This window comes from Oryzias melastigma, linkage group LG5 (genome assembly GCF_002922805.2).
Source record: "Oryzias melastigma strain HK-1 linkage group LG5, ASM292280v2, whole genome shotgun sequence".
Lineage (NCBI taxonomy): Eukaryota > Metazoa > Chordata > Actinopteri > Beloniformes > Adrianichthyidae > Oryzias > Oryzias melastigma.
Genome location: NC_050516.1, coordinates 12,212,506 through 12,232,824, shown reverse-complemented (window position 1 = coordinate 12,232,824; position 20,319 = coordinate 12,212,506). Strand labels below are relative to the sequence as shown.

At 38.9% G+C, this 20,319-nt stretch overlaps 1 protein-coding gene across 1 annotated transcript in view; it reads right to left on the bottom strand.

The window, feature by feature from the left end:
* LOC112145266 (retinoic acid receptor gamma-A) overlaps nucleotides 1-18,511 on the bottom strand; it is a 42,718-nt gene extending 24,207 nt beyond the window's left edge. Inside the window, exons 1-2 of the mRNA XM_024270399.2 lie at nucleotides 18,159-18,511; nucleotides 2,614-2,953 (exon numbers count right to left, since the gene is read on the bottom strand). Of these exons, the coding sequence (XP_024126167.1) occupies nucleotides 2,614-2,782 (169 nt within the window). The 5' untranslated portion in view covers nucleotides 2,783-2,953; nucleotides 18,159-18,511. The remainder of the gene's footprint in view (nucleotides 1-2,613; nucleotides 2,954-18,158) is intronic.
* Nucleotides 18,512-20,319: the final 1,808 nt, after the last annotated feature.

Genomic DNA, 20,319 nt, shown 5'->3' with positions numbered 1-20,319 from the left:
AAGCTAGCAGACTTTACCTTTATGTGCTAAATCGATTTATATCTTTTGTGAATTGATTATTAATCTTTTAAGCTCAAATTGATTCAAATCGATTAATAAATTTTTTTTTCAACCCAGCCCTAAGTTAAACATGGTGTCAGAAGATTCATCACAATTTTTTTTCTGTGATGTGATAGGTCAAACTTGTTGTGGTATGTGCAGGACAGATGATAAAACTAAATCTTGAATGGAAACTATTCCAGTGAATCATCAAGCCAATGAAGCTCAGCAAAAACACAGGTAAGACTACAGTCACATATCCGCAACCCAAATGCACAATGTTCTGTAAATTTGGCAGGTCGCATTTCTACGAGCCGCGCCAACGATTGGAACATTTTTTGATATCGATCAGTGGCCACCCAGGCACGTTTCAAGGTTGTGCAGATGCAGTCCATGATAGGCAGTGTTAGGAAGGCAGCAGCGCCAGAATTGACTGAAATGAGGATCTCCAAGGTCCCCAAAGTCATGATCGACTGATTTCAGACTGCCACTCTCCTGCCTCTGTGCTGCTGTCCCACTGCCACCATCCTATTGTTAAAAATCATGCAGATGGTGAAAAGAAAATGAGAAAGACAGAAGATTGTGTTTTCTTGGGAGGTATGTTGTCTAAAAATGTGTACACTGATAAGATTATAGTGAGTTGGGAATGACCAGAGAAGCAGCATGGCTTGCTTTTTATATATTCCTGGTGGATGGTGGCACTTTTTTATAGACAGCTATCAACCATAGACAATTACACATCATCCAATCAGAGCTGCAGCCGGAGTTGTGCCAAGATATGTATCCCTGCCAGAATTCATATCCTCTGTCGCGGGACGACTTCTGGCATCATTGATTTGCTTCGTAACACTCATTTTTATCCCAAAAAGTGTAAAAACGGGAAAAAAAGGTGAATGTTTATGAAATAGTTTTTTTCTGAGGCTTTCTGGAGTTTAATATCATATTTTCTTTAGTTCCCCATATATTATACATTAAAAAACATTTTTTGTGTACAAAATCTGACTTTTGTTTGGCTAATTTAGGATAAGAAACACGACCTATAAAAGGGATTTTCTTATGGAAGCATTAAATGGGCAATTTATAAATAGTTGTTGCTCCTACTGCTTGATTGTCGTTATTTACATAGAAACTGTGTGAAGGGGGAATGCTAGTATGACAAGAAACTCCCCAAAACCCAAGAGTAAACTATATTGTCGAAAATCCACTTTCTTTTTGCGCTTTTTTGGGGACAAAGTATGATGCTGGAAGTCGAGCCCCAATAAGGGATTCAAATACTGGCAGAGATACATATAATGTATGGCACAACGGGATCCAGGTGCCACTGACCTGTGGCCACCCAGCTGTCACCCGATTTCATACTAAAGTAATCCCCAACGCCGCCTTCTACTTTCATGATTAAAAAAATAAATAAAATCAGGCAGCAGCTTTAAACCTTAAGGGGTTCTTCTGATGCCTCTCCATCGTGTGGTGGTGAATGAACAACAATGTGGACCTGAGTTCAGTAAAACGTCTCAAGAGAGATCTGCAAAGCTCAAATTCAGTCTCCAACATGGCTGTTTTAACACTTCAGCCAAAAAAAGAGGGGGAGACCATTCCTCCAAAACACTTTAGTTTTTTTTTTGGTTCAATGAGAGTTTTAGCTGATCACCAAATAAAAGGCTTGAATGCAAAATGTTATTTTAGTGCCATAGTACTGCATAGAAAAGTAAATTATTTTACAGGCTTCTTTTAAGACCCACACAGAAATGACTGAAGTTGAAAAAAAAGAATAAACTAAATATGATGCTGTACATGTTTTATCCCTTCATGTTTTTGTAATTTTTGGACATTTTGATGTTTAATACAATGTCAAATGTAGTCAAATCCCTGAAACATCAGTGAAAATACTTCTTTAGAAGTGCAACTAAAACTTTACTCTTTTAAAGCATTTTGTTAATTTAAGCAACAAAACAGGCTGGTTAAACTACTACATCTGCTCTCAAAGTTGCACAAAAACTCTAGATTTAATCCGTCTGTGTGTTTCATTATGAAGAGTAATAGCGCCCTCTGTGTCACTAAAAGGAATTACAACACGAAGGATAGAAAGGAGATGTGGTCAAGCTGCAAAAGTTTCAATTTGTTAAATTCTTTGTTTAAATTTTGAGCTACCTATTAAAGAAAACATTTGTCCAGTCAGCCAACAGTTTTATCAGTTTTCTCTTCTTTTGATATCATTTTGGGTCTAAATCTGATCCTCTGACTGACTTTGAGCGTCCTGACTCTTCTCAGTTTTGCTGTTTTACTGGTCAGGGGGCAGACATTTGACACAGTTGTCATGTGAGGGGGTGTAGGATTTGGATTTCTTGCCTCCCAACAGTAAGTCCTTCTATTTTAAACTTTCATAATCATATCAAAACATTTAAAATCATATTAAGTCGAATGAGGTCGTTTCGAAAAGGCTAAAGATAGTTTAGTTGTGGAAGCAGAAATCTGCTACTCATCATCATCACAGAAGTTAAAAGAGCATTTAAAGAAATGCTTCACACCAGTGAAAATAGCTTTTGCTGCATCATTCAGAGTTTTGTTACTACTCACATAAAGCAGCCATTTCTTTGGGCAGGTCAGCTCCAAACCGGCTGAAAAGATGAGTGCTGGCCAGCAGGTCAAAAGGAGAGTGGCCCTTCATGGAGTTAAAGGTGAACGGGTACATGGCGCGAGGAAAGCCCGCCATGTGACGCACTTGGTGTTCTCTGTTTGTTGCCATTGCGAAGAAAAAATGTGGCTGGTTGTTCAAGGAAAATCAGGAGTGATTCTGTAACAAGGCACTGCCATCCAGCCCCAATGACCGCTCTCCTGGTGCACCACAGACGACTTGCAGGCGAGGAAAAGAAACCTGGAGGAAGCCCAGGAAGTGTTTAGCATCCAGATCCAGATTCTAAAAGAAAAGAGAGACAACATCAGGGTTAAGTTTGTGATTATTACAAGAATTCTGAGCAAGTACAACCCCTAAGACTATGTTCACATATCTTAAAATGCCTCTGCATGGCAACATAAATCCAAGTCTTTCAGCAAATTCAGTCGCATGGCTGCATTTGTAATTGGGAAGTGGCAGTTTCATTTTTAAAACTGGCTCGAAGGTTTTAAGCCTGAATCGATTGAATTTTGATTTTTTCCAATTCTTTTGATTCTTCAATTCAATTTAATTCAATTTTGAGTTTACACATTTATACACATTTGTTTAGATATACATTAATAATCTACTATATGATTTTAATACATTTATATTAATCTGATACAGTTCACATATTGTAAAATGTATCAGTGAAATACTGTGATTGTTAATAGGATACAGTGTAACATGGATTCTCAAACAGAAAAGTTCTAACAAAAATGTTCAGATCATTAACATTGTAAACATTGTTCTGCTTCTCTTGGAGGGTGTTTCAGTTTGGCCACTAGGTGGCGATCTCGCTACATCACTACACCTTATTCCAGAAGAAGAAGAAGGTATGAGGGAAAAAAAACAATGTTTTAGTCTACTTTAAAGATATTTCCTTAAAAGATTTCGGAAAATTAATCTACGTAAGTTTATAAAGATGTTCATTTAGTCAGCAATGTATGTTTAGGCCAACCGAGTGTTAGCATTAGCCGTCCTATGGGTAATTCCATTAAATGTTAGCATCAAGCTAGCAGACTTTAGCTTTATTTGCCAAATTGATCTATATTTTTTATGAGTCGATTTTTAATCTATTAAAATTAAATCGATGAATCAATTTTATTAACCTAGCTCTATCAATAACCACCGTTTAAACATTTAAACATCGTTTAAAGATTTTGTGTTTAAGCGTCACCAGCGACGCCTCAGGTGTTAAGGGTTAAGTGAGATAAGTCACCCAATACTTTAAACATGCAGAAAAACAAAAGTACTTAATGAATTTAAACAGTCGTTCAAAGGACAAACAAGTCTGCAGGAAACAATTGACCGAAGACTCAAAAGAGGGTGCATCATCATTATGACACTTTTTGTCCATCTTCCAAGTAATGCAATAATTTCAAGAAAGCCATATGATTTCAATCAGCAGAAGAGTGTGATAAAGGGTCTCTCTGTTCCCTCTGCCAGCTTGACTCTAGCCAGCCTACCCTCAAACACCCTGTCTCAACATGGGCCGTTTTAACCCTTTCAACCAAATCACATAACACCAGTCTCAGTGTACCCGTCAGCACCAGACTACTTTTCTCTCTCTCTCTCTTTTTTTAAAGGAGGACTTGGCACATATAATTGGATGTCTCATTTTCAGTATTTAAGTTGTGGTTTGTTACCTTGTCAAAAAAACAAAGTGTTCAGCCCTTCCTTTATCTTTTACTCTTTTCCTGTCAGGGATTTCATGAGCGGGTGGAGTTAAACTCTCTGGAGCTGTGGTAAATACTGTACGGCTCAGCCAAAGAATGTCTTGTTGTTTCGGGCCTGCGTCGGCATGGGATTCAATCACCCAGGGTGGGTACGGCACACTGAGAGAACAAAGAGTCTATAAACGCCCTAAACTGAACCTAAATGTTGTCACTTAATTAAAACAAAACAAAGATTGCATCTGAATATTAGGATACTCCATGTTTCATAAAACACTTCCAGTTTATTCGTTATTTGAACGTATTAAGATCAGCATTTTTTAAGTCACTCTTTACTTAAAGGATGCAATATCGTTTGATGAAATCAGTAGGTCAATTTCCTTTAACAAAATTTCTATGTTTTTCTAAGCAAAACAGATAACTAAAAAAAAAAATAAAACATTTATGATGATTATAAATGTAAATAGAATAAAACCAATTAATATGTTTCACCTTTAGTCAAAAAGAAGATATTTTTTCAATTCTTTTTATAGAAACACTCATAAGAACTAAATTATTGTAAAAAGTTGAAATTTGATGCTTCATAGAGCAATTTTGACCTATTATTGCTGTTTGTGTTGCAAAAATTCGAAAGAAATGTAAAAAAATGTTTCAGAGTTTAAACATTTAATCTCAAACTTTAATTAGAATCAGGTTGTGTGTTAATAATCCAGCAACAATTACTCATTCCTGCAATAAAGTCACATTTCTATATTCATCAGATATTTGAACAGATTCGTCTTGCTTTACAATTAAACAGTTTTTTAATGCATCTTTTATTAGCAGCTTCTGTATCTTAAAAAGTGTTAAAAGAGCTTCAATGCCAAAGAAAAAGATGATCACACCTATCAGTTTGTTTGTGTTTGTTCACGTCTTTCTGTACTTGTGAGGACCAAACCCTGATAACTGACAAACTGCTGTGAGGACTTTTACGATCGTGAGGACGTTTAACCGAGCGTAAATATTAATTAAAAATATTGACTTATTTACTTATCTTGTCTTAGTGTTGTTGTCTTTATGTTTTTGGTGTTCAGCACTTGGTTTTATATAAATAAAGCTGAGTTGAGTTAAGTTAAATATTACATTTTAGGGCTAGGAATAGAATTAATTGTGGGTTAGGTCTGGCAGTGTATCGGAAATCCTTATCAATTTTTATTTCTTGTGATGCAGCATTTATTAAAACAGTAAGATGCCATTATGTGTTGCACACTACAACTACAATTATATTGCACAACTCTACAATTAAGCAGGGAGGTGCCATCATGCCATCATGTGGTAACATGAATGTGAGGAAGCCGAATGACAACATTTGTAACTAGACACATTTTTGCACATTTTGAGAAAAAGTTAACATTTTACGTCGACCGGAAGATTTTTCTCCAAAAGTTGACATCGGTCAGTGGCTTCCAGGGCACATTTCGAGGCCGCACGGTGGCAGTCCAGTGATGATGTCATTTCAAAATTGTGCAACAGCTGGGCGGCAGCTTGAATCGCCGGCCGGCAGCAGCTCTTACTGGACAATGTGTAAATGTTCCCGGACTACGACCAATCAAGTGCCTGGTAGCCTGGAAGTCTATAAAAAGTGAGAAATTCTGCACTCCTGATGGCCATGTGACTACCAACTTCTAGATTCATGACCACGAAAACAATTTTTTTTTTAAAAATCGGGTTCTAGCATGACATTTTAACTCTTCGAAGAAGAACTACTACAAAAATACAACTAATGTTTGATTAATTACTGTAACAGCGTAAAAATGAAAATACTTTAAAATGATCTAAATTTAGATGTTCTCAACATTTTTTGGTGTTTATGCTGTAGGTTGTTTTGAATGACAATGCGTGCATAGTTGTAGATGTACCTCTTGCTTTTTGTTGCATGTAATAGGGGCAGAATTTTTTATTTTTTTTTCATTGTGCTCCCTTTCATTTCCCCTGCATAAGATTTCTTGTATTTTTTTAATGTTTATGTTTTCTTGTGAAAATAAAATAAATAGAAAAAGAAAAAAAAATCTTTTGCCGATGTCTCTTCGTCGCGGTGGCAGTTTTATATGTGACCGTAGCATTAGCATTGGTTTAAAATCTAGCACTAATTTAATGACTTTTGTGACCCTTTCTAATGAAGCTGATTTTAGAGAGTGACCTCTCTCCTCTGAACTGGAAAACTCAAACACTTTTAAACAATCTAATATTCTTGTAAAGAGTCTTCTATGCATACATATATGAAACACAAAGAACTTTTACAGACAAATCTCTGAATTTGCACGCAATCTGTTGATTTTTAAGCAACATTTTCCAAATTGGTGAATTTTCTGTAAATAATGCTGCAGGTTTTTCTCTCTGTGGGACCAGCCAGGAAGTCATTGAAACTTTTGCACAAAGTTTTTTGCCGTTTAGCAGTTCAAGAATGTCAAACACAGGTTGAACAGAGTCTAAAGTTATTGAAGTCCCAGTTACACACATCTTGTAAATCATAAACATGCCTCTTTAGAAGCTCAACACAGATACATACAAGAATGGACATGTATAGGCAGAAGCGGAGGACATACACAGATGTTCTGTGACTTTAATCTTGTTCATGGCCAAGCAATCAGCAGAAAACACATACAGACACACAACACACACACCGTCCACGTTTGCTAAAGCACCATTGACAGCGGCAATTGACCTTGAAGAATGGCGTAGTAAATAGAGGACACAGGACACTACCACAGATGTAACAACTTCAAGAAGACTTTTAAACCCAAAGTTTGAGTGAAATCATGAGAAAGAAAGAACTGGAACAAAAAACACGTGTTGAAAACTTTTTTTTTTTAATTGGAAAAAGAAAAGGGGAAAACAAAGAAAAGGAAAGAGGGAGTTTGAAACATCTGGATGGCCGTGAGTTAGAAAGGAACAGAGGTTTGTTAATTAGAGCCACACTGGAAAATGGATTAATAAGAGCAGACCGTGACCAAACAGCATGGGAGGAGGGGGAAGCTGGTCCAAGTGGTTGTAGAAAGCATGCATAAAATACTGAAAAAAAATATTTCCAGTAATAAAACCTGAAATAAAATGTGCCCACGCCAAGGAATGGTTTGTGTCTCTCTAATGAGTAACACCCCACCCCCACCAGCCCCCTCTGGGGGGAATACACCTTGGGCAGGGCAACAAAAGCAGCGCTGTGTCCCTGGGCCTCCAGTCCTCAATGCTGCTTTTATGAGACCTGCCTGGGTCAGGTCAAACTGGGTCACCTGGTCCCGGTATTGCTGACACACACACACCTACCCCCCTCATAAACACACACATACATACATCCACAAAACTGATGATTCTTTTTCCCAGACTTAAGGGATTAAAAACAGATTTTGGGTAAATCGATGGGGATTTCCGTTTCTCTGACTCTTTCAGTTTTTTTGCAACTTTTTTCAATAAAAATTCTCTGAAAGAGAACATCAGATTCAGCTGTAAACTTTAAAAAGTTGAAATTCTTTCTAAGCAAGTTAATGTCAGGAACACGGTGTCCACCATACTCATCCTGGATGTGAATGTGATTGAATTTATGGCTTTGTCCAACTCATGCTAGCTCTAGTCTGTGGTTGTGAAACTACACGGGTGCACAAATCCCCCCAAAAGACAAAAAAAAAAGTCTGATTTGGAAAACTTTTACAACTAACCAGAAGTGTAGCCGAGTCGACAAAGCCATAATTCAACCATTTTTAATCATTTTCACTTTTTTTTAATCGGATAAATATGGAGAATAGCAGCATCTGAAAATTATGATTTGCATTCAATTTTGGTACAAAAAATGCAGTTTGTGCTCTAATTGAAATTTAATTGCGTTTCTGGCCCTGACATGCAAATCACATCAACAAATTTCTCGAGGCAAAAAAGCATTTTAAAGGTCACAACGACAATCAAAAAAAGCACAACTAATGTTTTAAAGACAGCATTAAGGTGCATTCACACTGGACTCGATTTGTGCAACATCAACGTCAAGAAGCGTTATGTAATTAGGGATTCAGCTTGGAAATGTGACGTTTTCAGTGACTAGATCGAAGAGTAAACAAAAACATTCAATATGGCCGCTCAATGCAAGGATTCTTGTTCTGAACTCCTATCCGTTTTCCCAACCTAATGGAGCTGCGGGTTTGCAGTAGACTGTCCTGGTTACCGCTGGGTGAAGGTGGGTTGACCCTGGACAGGTCGCTAGCCCATCATGGAGCTGGAGCGATCATGCCCGCCACGGTAACCAGCCGCCTGGTGGACAGCATAGTCAGGTAGCAAGCTCCGCTGCCTAGCGGAGTCGCCACCCTATTGCTGGTTCCTGAGCAGCGGAGATCGCTATGGTGGCCTGCCGGCGGTTGGCTGCAGACAGAGAGCCATCTCGGGTGCTGTCATAACAGGTGCCCTCTCTCTAGCTCTACAGGCTTATGATGTTTATATTTTCATCAAGTCAAAAATAAAAAAATAAAAATCCTCCAGTTTTATTTTTATTTTTCCCCCCTTGGGTTAATGCTCAAATCGGGGCATGGACAGACGGAAGTAATGTTTAAAACGTCTGTAATCGGGGCGCAGCTCTCGCCAAAAGGGTGAAGTAGATGGTATTAGGAGAGACTCTGAATGATCTGGTGAACCCAGACATGGCGACGGCCCCTCTGTAGACCTCTCCAAAACATATAAACTCAAGCTGCTCAACATCACCCATGTTTTCCATTATGTGGCAACAAATGAACTCCAAAAAAACTTTGTTGATGGTTGCTCTGTGGGTGAGGCATCAAATTCAAAACAAAAAAAAAAAAATAGGAAAACAAAATTATAAATTTTAGGGGAAAAAAAACACAATGAGAAGCTGCAGGGACTATGGGATATCTCTGGTTAGATGATGATATCCAGTATCGCTTAATGTCAAATAACTTTTAGCTGAACGCTGTAATCCAATCAGCTATGCCTCACAGTACCTACCTTTTCCAAATTTCTATCGAAATTCATTTTTTAACCATTTCATTCTGATTTCTGCAAATAACTTTTGCCACAGGGGTCCCAAGTGTCCCTGTGCCGGTCCCCAGCTTGGATAAAATACAGGGTTGTGTCAGGAAGGGCATCCGCTGTAGAAATCTCTGTCAAATTATCTGTTTGAAATGTCTGTCTTTAACATTTTGGTCTCTGGAATTTTGTTGTGTTTTCTAAAATGTAGTGCTGTTTCTTTTATTTTGGTTTTGCTTTTTAACTGTTGTGATCTTTAAAATGTTTTTCTGTCGAGTAATTTGTTGATGTGATCTGTACTTCAGGGCCATCATACATTTCTGCCAACATTAAGGCACATGTTAGAGTCTTTATTCCTGCTGGCATTTTCTGACACCATAAGTAAACTTTGGATGGAAAATGAACACAATTAGCTGTTTCCATCCAAAAGTCTCCAGACAACGTTTATTTGATTTTGACTGGTAGACTCATTGCTCAATCAGTCCGTCTAAGACAGACACCTTTTCCGTTTATGAACTGTATGCAATGAAAATATTTTCAAACGGGACGGTTGCGGCCACATTAAATGGCTTTGTTTAAATCCTAGACCAGCCCTTTTTTTCTTTTCTTCTCTCCTCTTTCTTTATTTTCTTGTTATAAAAAAACTGCTGGTGCGGTGTTGTGGGTAGTGTGGTTCAGCAGTTTTCTGGGAAATAAATTACGAGAGAATTAAATTTAATCCTCAGCTTTAAAGCACAATAGGTCTACTCTAAGGGTTGAGAAATGGAATATAACAGAGAAGCAATGTGTCACTTTGTATACAAAGAAGAATCTTAGATGAAGTGACTCAAAATCTAAGCTGGACCACAGAAGTTAAACTGATTCTAATCTCTTGAACATCGGGTCAGTATATAATGAAAAGGAGCCAAAGAAAAATGTGGCAATCATCAAGTTAAGTGACTTTAACTCACCTGCAACAATTTATCACTCAAATGATTGTTTACCTTATTTAAATTGAACATGGGACAATAAATAAAAAGCAGCAATCAAGATAATTGCTGCATAAACTATTGCAGGTTTGCTGCAATGTGACTTTTTTATGCCCCTCTGAAGCAGCAGAGAAATGTTGAACCCACCCTCTGTCAGAATGCCCCAACCTCAGCATCATTCATGCAGCGATGAGCTTCTCCATAAAATGATGATTTGTAAATGGCTCGCATTATTTTGCACTGCACTGTTCGCCTGCTCTGGATTTAAACTGCCTATACGTAAGCCCAACTCCTTTGTTCAGCAAAGATTTAGGGAGTTTGGTTTCTCTTTTTAATAACGTAATGTAACCATCATGCTTTTAATCATAGCATAAAAATGCGTTGTGTTTAGCTGGGAAATTTAGTTGAAAACAGTTGTTACGCATCAAATCAGCAGTTTAATTGTGTGAATTTGAAACAGAGAGGACTTTATGTGGATATGATAGAGTGCAGAAGCTTCCGTCTTTTTGGCTGCAGGTTAGTGAAGCTGCTGCATAGTTTCACAGTCTTTTTGATCATTTCTCAGAAGATTAATTATATCTCTGTTATGTGCTGGTCAGTCCTGCTTTCTCATGTTTCTACAGTCTAGAAGCATGAATGTTAGGGCAGGTTTGTGACCTGCAACAACAGATAATCTGGAACATATTTTCAGTCTGAATACACCTAAGCGGACCCTGATCCAGGACCAGGAACCGCTCTTGGACCCATCTTTTATAGTGGTTTCCGTTTGTTTCTAATCGAACTGAGCTCCAGGTCACTCTGGGTTCCCTCAGTCTGAATTGTTTTACCTGAAGTTGATACAAATATTCAGAATTGATCAGTGAAATATAAAGTCCGAATAAGTCAACTACCACTAGTCCCGCCTGGGGAACCTGAAACAGAACCACCAATGGGGGACCTTTCTGCGTGCATGCGTGGGCTTGCTCCGGACTCCGGCTTCCTTCCACCGTCTAAAAACATCCTTCATAGGTTAATTGGTTGCTCTAAATTGTCCCTAGATGTGAATGCAAGCGTGTATGTGACAGACTGGTAACATGTTTATAGTCCACCCTCCCTTCACCTATGAGTGGCCATTTTAGGCTCCAATAGCCATGTTACCCCTAGAGGGGCAAAAAGGGTTTGGAAAATGAATAGATGGAAAGCTTTAAAGGGGCCATACCATGACTTTCTAAAACCTTTCAACTTTATCATAAAGTTGAAAGGTCATATATATATTTATATATATTTATATATATGTATATATATATATATGATCATCTGCGACAGACTGGCGACCTGTCCAGGGTGTACCCCGCCTTCGCCCATCAGCAGCCGGGATAGGCTCTGGCACCCCCGCGACCCCGAAAGGGACAAAGGGTTGTTTTAATACCCGGAAGTAAAACGACTCGATCTCTGAGGCACCGCCTTTCGATCCTTGTCGATCCCGCCCATTTCATGATGTCATCTTAGAAGTGGCGAGCACAGACAGAGTTGCTCGCGGGTCTGTCGCGCACTCCCAAAGATAAAATCCAACCATTTCTATTGTGCTGGCGCTTCTTTTGGAAGTTTAAACAAACACCTAAACCTCTCGCAGCCAAATGAGCTACCAGAGCCACTTCTTCTCAGATTACAACACATGATCACGGTATGCTCTGCAGAGAAAGTGGGTGTGTGTTTGTTGTAGTCTGGGGGTGGAGCTTGCAGCACAGATTCTTCCTGGAAGATGAATTTCACATCATGCTGACATCAGAACGATACAACCTGCTTGTTTTCGTGGGTATCGGAGGGGCTGCTGCAGATAGCGCAGGTTTTCAAAGGATTACTCTTAAATACATGAACGGATTAAAATACCCCTTTGGGGTTCTTTATAGTGCGGAATGGATAGTAAAATGCATTGAAAAGCCCAAAAAGTAGAGTTTTCATGGTATGGCCCCTTTAAAGTGCGCCTTATAGTGCAGAATTTACAGCAAGTCAAAAATAGCTATTATTGCCGCTATCCCGTATTGTATTTCTACTGAATTTCTCCTACTGTATAAGCATTTATGTTCTTATGAAATAGTTTTGCACTAATATCTGGTGAGCTATATGGGTCAGATTAAGTTTTTTCTTAACATTTTAAGAAAACCAAATTCTCACATGCGGCACAGGATGAACCCACCTTTAGGTTGTTATCGCATCAATAACAACAGATCACATTTGCATCTCAGCTTTGATCTTATCAAAATAAAAGCCCATCAAGGTTATGTTCATGACAAAAACAGCTCCCATGAAGCTGAACACGAGGATTCAGGAATGGCAAGTAAATTGATCAGTGGCGGGCCGTCAGGGCCTGCAAGGCCTTCTCTGCTGGCCTAAAAATATCTGAATCACAGACTGATATTAATTATTATTTATTTCCGTGAATACGTATTCTATAATTCCAAATGCTCTGTCTTCGTCCTTTCATTGCTGTCTCCCTGGTTGCGCTGCTTCCAGACGTGTATTTTCCTATTTAAGCATTAACCAATCACATTGCAGCACCATTTGTTGCTAGGGTCAAAGAAATCTGCCTGAAGGCCTTCACAATCAGTTTTGCGGGCCCTGTAGCATAAAATAATGGTCCACCAAACTGTTGCTTCAACCAATCAGATCTGGAGGAGACCACGTGATAGGCCAGCTAGCAGGCCCACGGAAACGTCAGGATTTTCACGCGCTGTGATTGGATAATCGGAGAGTGTACTAGGCAGACCTGGTAAACTGAATCTGTAGCGACCTGCACAGGCAAATATATCGAATTTAATAGCTGGTTTGTCAATCCACAATGGCTGAAGGAGGAGAAGAAATGGATTTGGTTGCAGACTTACTGTCAAAGCCGTTTTCAAGACGGACTTTTCAAGAAAAGCTGGACATTGTTAAGCGGGGTCGGGCAACTCCGAAGCTAGCAAGCCCCGTGTCCACTGCTTCTGTTAAACGGACATTCTCAGCCCCGAAGCGAATTAAAACTTATGCCAGAAATACGTCAGGGCAGGCTCAACTTTCAGCATTAGCTTCCATGGCGATAGAAAAGGACTTCTTGATGGAACTAAAACGCACGGATAATCTGCACGACAGAGTGATTGAAATCTTCTTGAGGAAAGAAAGGATGGATTTTGTGTACAAATAATCCGGATTTTTGGTGAGTAAAATTTTGCTATATACCAAAATATTATTGCAATTTTATCAGGTTATTTTTTTATGCTTTTTTATGTGTGTCGCAGTTGTACCTGCAGTAGAAGTTTTATAGCCATAAAATAGTTATTGAGGGTTGGGTTGATTCAGATGGAGCACTACTGAAGGCCTAGGTGTGAAATGCACGGCCCGCCACTGAAATTGATAATTAACTTTTTTTATTGGTCTACTGGATAGTTGCTTGTTTTATATTGTCGTACCTAAATGCTTTCTTGTTGTTGATTTCCATCTTTCTATTCAGGATGATGTAAGCTAACTGGAAAATAAAGTTCTCCTTTTGCATGTGTGCATTCGCTGATCTTGTGTGGTTCTTTTGTCAACAAAAGGTTTGCTTATCTGCCATTTTTTCTCCCTTTTGTGTAGCACCATTGTCAGAGCAAAATCAAACAAACAGCATTTTATGTACTCGGCTTCTTTTGACTCACATAACAAAGTTGTATCAAACGGCTATTGTGCAGCTGTGTTCTGTGATGAAAAAGACTGCGTGTGGTTTTGCTCATCATGAAGTAGAGCAAATCTACAAAAGCAGAACACAGAGGAAATAATGAGGACAGACGAAGTTCAGAGTCTGAAAGAAAACCTCCCTGAGTTTGGCACGAAAACACATCTGTGAAGCAAAAACCAAAACCAGATCGGACTTATTTTTGAGAGAATACAGCCAAAGATGATCTTCGCTGAACGACCCAAAGAGGAAATAAGCATACTAACCCACAAACACAATTACCAATGATTAAAAAAAAGAGGGACCATCACACGTAAATAACATAATTAGATTTTCCAGCAAAGTACTGTATTTCATGTCATCCTGACATGTAAAAATGTCTTTCTGAAGAACAGATATTTCTTGGCCATAAAGCATCAGTATCTGACAGCCTTCATACAACCACTAAGTGTTTCTGGCGCTGCTGAACACATATTTTCAGTTCATGGGTGCAATTATATTGTTAGCTTAGTCAAGAATGCACACGGACATGTATAAATTAAGCTTCAAAACAACATTTGACAACTATTTTCAGAGCATTATTACCAAGAATTAAGTTTAAGACAGTCGTCCTATTGAAATGATTTACTGTTGCCAAGATGTAAGGGCTCTTGCTTGGCTGCTCGAGGCTTAAATGAGCTTTTGAAGAGGACAAAGATTATGTCTGTGATTGGGGTGAACAACCGGACCAAATATAATATTTAAAAAAAAGATCAAAAGCAAACACAGACATTGCAAAAAAAAAAACAAACTAATCACTTTTTTAAATATATTTTAGCTACATTAGTGATTAACTTTTGGGGTGGGGTTGCATAAATTTGCTTCCTTCTGTTGCCTTTAAATAAATTAATCAAACGCTATCTGATAATCAATATATTTCATAGATTTATTGTGATATACTCTATGTTTAAGTCCAAAAATATGTCTATGTATGATTTGGAGCAATTGAATTGTTATGAAGGTAGCATCTTGTTATTTTTCCATTATGCTAATTAATTTATAAATTAATACGTCACCTTGATTTTATATATTTAAATATTTTTTTATTTGTGATTTTTTTGGTCCAAAATGAACATCTCTTTTCTTTAAAGACCCACTCTAATGACTATTGTGTTTTTAACACTTTCTTATGGCTTTTTTTGTTGATGATATGAAGAAAATTAAGCTAAGAGCTGTATTTTTGAGTATTTATTCAAATAGATATGAATCAGGAACAATTAAAAAATACTCCTTAAAAAAGAGTGTGTTAATGACTCAGAACAAACGCTGGTCGGACCACAAGCTCTTTGCTCTGCTCCATTCTGATGTGTCCCCTTGCAGACAAATACATCCATGAACGTCTTTGTTCTTCTTGTCTGAGCTGGAATCTGGCTCAAAACTGTACAGCTGGGTGGGTCTGATGTTGGTCACCATTTTTGATGGACCGTTCATGTTAAGCTTGTGAAGGGTTGTAAGCTAGTGGGAAAGCATGTCAACAGAGAGCTCTCAGCAGCTGGGAGGAGATAAGGGATGGAGGTTGTTCTGCGCTAACAGTCCCGCCCACAACTCAGAAACTGATTTCATATGAACTACAGGATTGTAGGCGGCATACACAAATACGAAAAAAAAATCGTAGTAAATTCCAAAATAGTCCAAAAAGCTGGCATAATGCCAACTTTTTTAAACTTTAAAACTTTTTAACTCAAATATGAATAATAAAAAGGCAGGGATTTTATTCCAGAATAAATCAACATAAACCTTAAACAACTTTCAATATTTTACTCTCCATAAAAATACATTCAGTCAAAATTATATAAGTTAGAAATGTGTGCAAGTCAACATTTGACCATTAATAACAATAAATAAAATGATCTGGAGGGCCGGATAGAATTACACGGGGGGCCGGATTCGGCCCCCGGGCCTTTACTTTGACACAGGGGTAGGGAATAAAGTCGGATTTGGCCTAGAATACAACACAATGGTAGTTTAACATGTTTTGATTTTAGCTAAAATGAAAAGTCAAAATTAAAAGTCCACTGGGAACACTTTTGTCAAAAGATGATTGTTCGGAATAAAGTACAACTGCAATCTATCTGTCAAACAAGGAAACAGAGTGAGAGAATTCTGGTGCAGACAAGCTGACAGTAATGGTGTTAATAAAGTTTCATGTGGCACACAATGTTGTCATTATGCAGAAGCTAACCTCTGGGCTCCAGAGGGTCTCCTAAGGTCAGACCTTGTTGCTCCATGCTCAGCAGCCCAGCCATGGGTCAGGCTTTATTTAAGCATTAGGTAGGCAGCTTTTCATTTAGCGTTAAAGTCCAAAGTGACCCCCCCCCTCCCCGACACACACGCGCTCAATCCTGTTCCTGTTGTCCGTCCGCGCGGAGGATTAAAATGGTGTTTTAGGGATTTGTAGCCCGTACTAAGGAGCGGCCTCTGGGCAGTGATAAAACGCTGAGATGCTCTTTAGATACCAGCACACACTGCAGCCTTGAATTTTGGAAAACAACAGGGAAAGCAAGAATAAATGTCACAAGTGACTTTCAAATCTCTGAAGCCAATGGGAGAACGTCGGAGCAAACCACAGACCAGTGGAAGGCTCTAACCAAATCCCTTTAAATAACTCTGCAGACAATATGTAATTCTGGACGAGAAAACTTTGTGTGCTCTCTTTCAAAAACGAATGCACAATCGTGTCTTGGAAGTTTCCATTTTAGTGTAGCAACTAGAGGAGCAAACATACAAAATGAAACTCAGATGTGCAAAACAGCAAAGAGGATGAGGAATTTTGCAATTTTTTTAAGGCAAAAAAAAGGATAAAGAAGTCACTGGAAGTGAGGGAAAGAAGGGAAGATAGAGGGAAGGAGAAGAGCCAGACAGCCTTCTCACCCTGAGGGGCTGTCATTTTTCAAAAGTGAAGAGAACAAAGATGAGATTGCAATGCAGTTAAAGAAGTTATACCCAACACACCCTAACACATGACTGTGCAAGTACACACAAACTTTTCCATTGGTTTATTATGTGCATGATGAAACCAAGACATTTAACCAACAACAGATGCATTTGAAATGATGGATTTGAGTTCACTCAAACTCTGCAGAGGAACAAAATAAATAAGCAAAGGCATGCCGGAAAAGACCGACCTAAATTTAAAATCTATTTTGCACCGTTCGCACCTACGTGTTTATGCCCTATTTGTGGACTCGTCTATAATTACATTACCAACGAGCATTCCTGCAGACATTAAGGAAAATTAATCTCCGACAGATTTGTGAGGAGTTTGCTAGAACAGCCTCGCACTGCCACGCATAGCGCAGAGTGGCATGGTGTGAGCAGTCATTAAAGAAGTGTTAGCTGGCAGATGCAGAACTTTACCCAATGATTGGAAGTACTCTGGAATTTTAACACCAATCAAACGGTGCGCTTGTTTTCTATGTAGACCACGCCAAACAAATAAGGATTTCATTTCCATTTGAGGGGTTACTCATTTTATTCCACTTCACCCTCCTCTAAAGCAGCAGTAAACAGACAGATTGCTGTGCGATGTCTGTCAAGGTCCATCCAGTTTATGAAACTGTGTGGATGGAAGCCGTCAGGGGGATGACTGAGTGTGAACAAACTCAAGCGGGCCATATCTGCTCAGCCATTTGTGATGCTGATGTAGCTTTCAATCAACTCTGACAGGCTGTCTGCCGGCCGAAAGCCTTCAGGCTGCAGCAGACGGTTCATCCGCCGCTGGACTAGAAAACATTAAAAAACATAGCTTCAAACTCCTGTCTTGGTTCCAGTCTATTAAGAAGTGGGATTCAGAGTTAAAGAGGACAAGAACTAACCCAGAGGTGAGCTCACATCTGTGGGACAAACAAACAAGGACAGGCACCGGTGTACCTTAAAGCTCCTTCTGTTGTGTCTTTCTTTCTTCTCTAAAAACTTCTGTTCCCAATTAAAGCTGTCCTCAGGAAATTCAATCTCTCCGCTCGCTCAATCCCCCTTCTCCACACACACACACACAAAAGAGGGAGTGGGATAAGAGTAACACATCTCACTCATGCTCTGACATGTCCTCTGACTATCTTCTCGTCTCACCAAAAGAAAAAAAAAGTTACCAGAAAATTTAGGCTGAAAAGCAAACTTACCAGAGATGGAATGTGGCCGAAAAACAGAGCGAAGCTCAGAGAGGAGAAATCAGCAAAGAGGGAGAAGAGCTGAGAAGAAGACTGCTAGTTGCATTTAGGAATCAGAGGTCCGTCTCGACAGAGCTCAGCCTGTTGCATTCCGCCTCCCTCTCACTAACATACACCCTCCTTCTCTCTTTCTCTCGCTCCTCTTGAAATCATTGTGTACTTTGATTCACAAACCCTGCCTTTGTCACGTGATCTAACACTTCAAATATACAGCACATATTTTTACCAGCCACAGAATGCCCCAAGGCAGGGAAAACAGGGTTCAGAGAGCTTAGGTTTCAACTTGCTACCCCACCACCCCCACCGTCCTCTCTTTCTTTGTCTCACAGTCACGCTTTACCTTCGCTGGTGTGTTGTCCGTCAACACTTTAGTTGGATTTGAAGAGCGTGTAGATGACAAATATTTTTTTAAACGCTGCATTTGAGTGTTTTCTCCAGATCGAGTACACCGTGAACATGTGGAAGAGCAAAAACTGGGACTTACTCAGGAAAGAACTGCCCTTTAATTTAACAAACTGCTTAAAGTCCCAGTTCAATCATCTTTTGATCTATTTTCAAAGCGTTCCCAGAGGTCTTTTAATTATGTTTATGCTGTTTTTGAGCAAAAGCAAAAGACTTGTGTCGTTTTCTTGGATTTAGTTTCTGCAGAGTGGCTGTAGTTCATTAGAAAATTACTTCTGAGATGTGTGTGGGACTGTTAGCCTGCTCTCATTTCCCGTGATCCCTTTGTTTACACGTTCCCCATTAGCTTACAGTCATCTCACTACATAATCTGTAACGGCTACCCATTTAGCGTCTACTTCCACTAAATCATTGTTCAGTCAGAGGATGTCTTCAGATGTTAATAACAATAACAACCTCTTAAAATGTTAATAATAATGAAAAAAAAACGTTTTTAATGTTGACCAAAAAAATGAAAAAAAAAAAGAGTTAAGGATCAGGACTGCTCAATTCTGTTAAGGACTATAAATGTCATTTTGTTTATTTTATTTATTTATTCATGACATCAACACAGACATGTTATTAACGGCAAAAGCGGCTGGAGTAGACTATGACATCTCCTCAGAGTAAAATGCCCTCATTTCTCCTCTTTTCCCATTGCAAACATTTAAAAAATAATGATACAACAGAAAGACTTGAATCCATCAGTGGCGCACTTTGCAGTTTGGGGGCCCAAAGCTAATGAAAAGATTGGGGCCCTCTGGAGTGGTTGTATTAATAATGTATTTTTTAAAATCCTTACCCAGGGTAAAACATCTACAATCTGTGTAATGAATTTAATTTAATTAAACATATGTTTTACTAAAGAAGGCAAAAGACACAAATACACTTAAATGATGGAACAAAACAATACCCCATGCAGTGGAATCAGCAAAAAAAAAATAAAAAGACCATTGTCTTCCTCTCCTTTTGCCTTTCCTTTCTTTTTCTCTCTTCTCATTCTTAACTTCCTTTATCTTCTTTTTAAATTCCTTTAATAATTCTGTTCTTCATTTTCATGTTCTGTCTTTCTTCCTTCACTATTGGAAGTGTAGCAACACATTCTTTGCCTTTCCCTTTTGTCACAGCTGGTTGATTACAGTTTTCTCTATTTTCCTTTTCAAACTCTTGGAAGAGTCCCTCTGCTGACTAACTTGCTGTTGACGGAATATTCAATTTCTACAGATTTATGGGGAAGACTAAAACACTTTCTGTGATGAAGAGGCAGAAGCAGTTGGATCCATGTGTAAACGTAGATATTAATGGCGAGGACAAAACAGGCATGGAAAAGGCAAAGGGGGGGTCAAAACCAGGCAAAGGTCAAAAACTAGGACCAAGGCAGGATAAAGAGGAAAATCAGGCAAAGGTCAAACACCAACAAGATTAAGTAAGAGAAAATGCTCAGACTGTCTGCAAGGCAAAAACAAGACTTCGCACTGAAGAAGTGGCTAAGGTGGGTTTAAATACAAGATGGTTCTGATGATGATGGAAATCAGCTGTGCAGACAGAAAGCCATAGCAGTGGCTGATGGGAGTTGTAGTAAGGTGACAGATTGGTTAAAACTCTGGCGAGGGCTCCCTCTGGTGGTCAGGGGTAGTAACTCCATCCATCCATTTTCTTGACCGCTTCATCC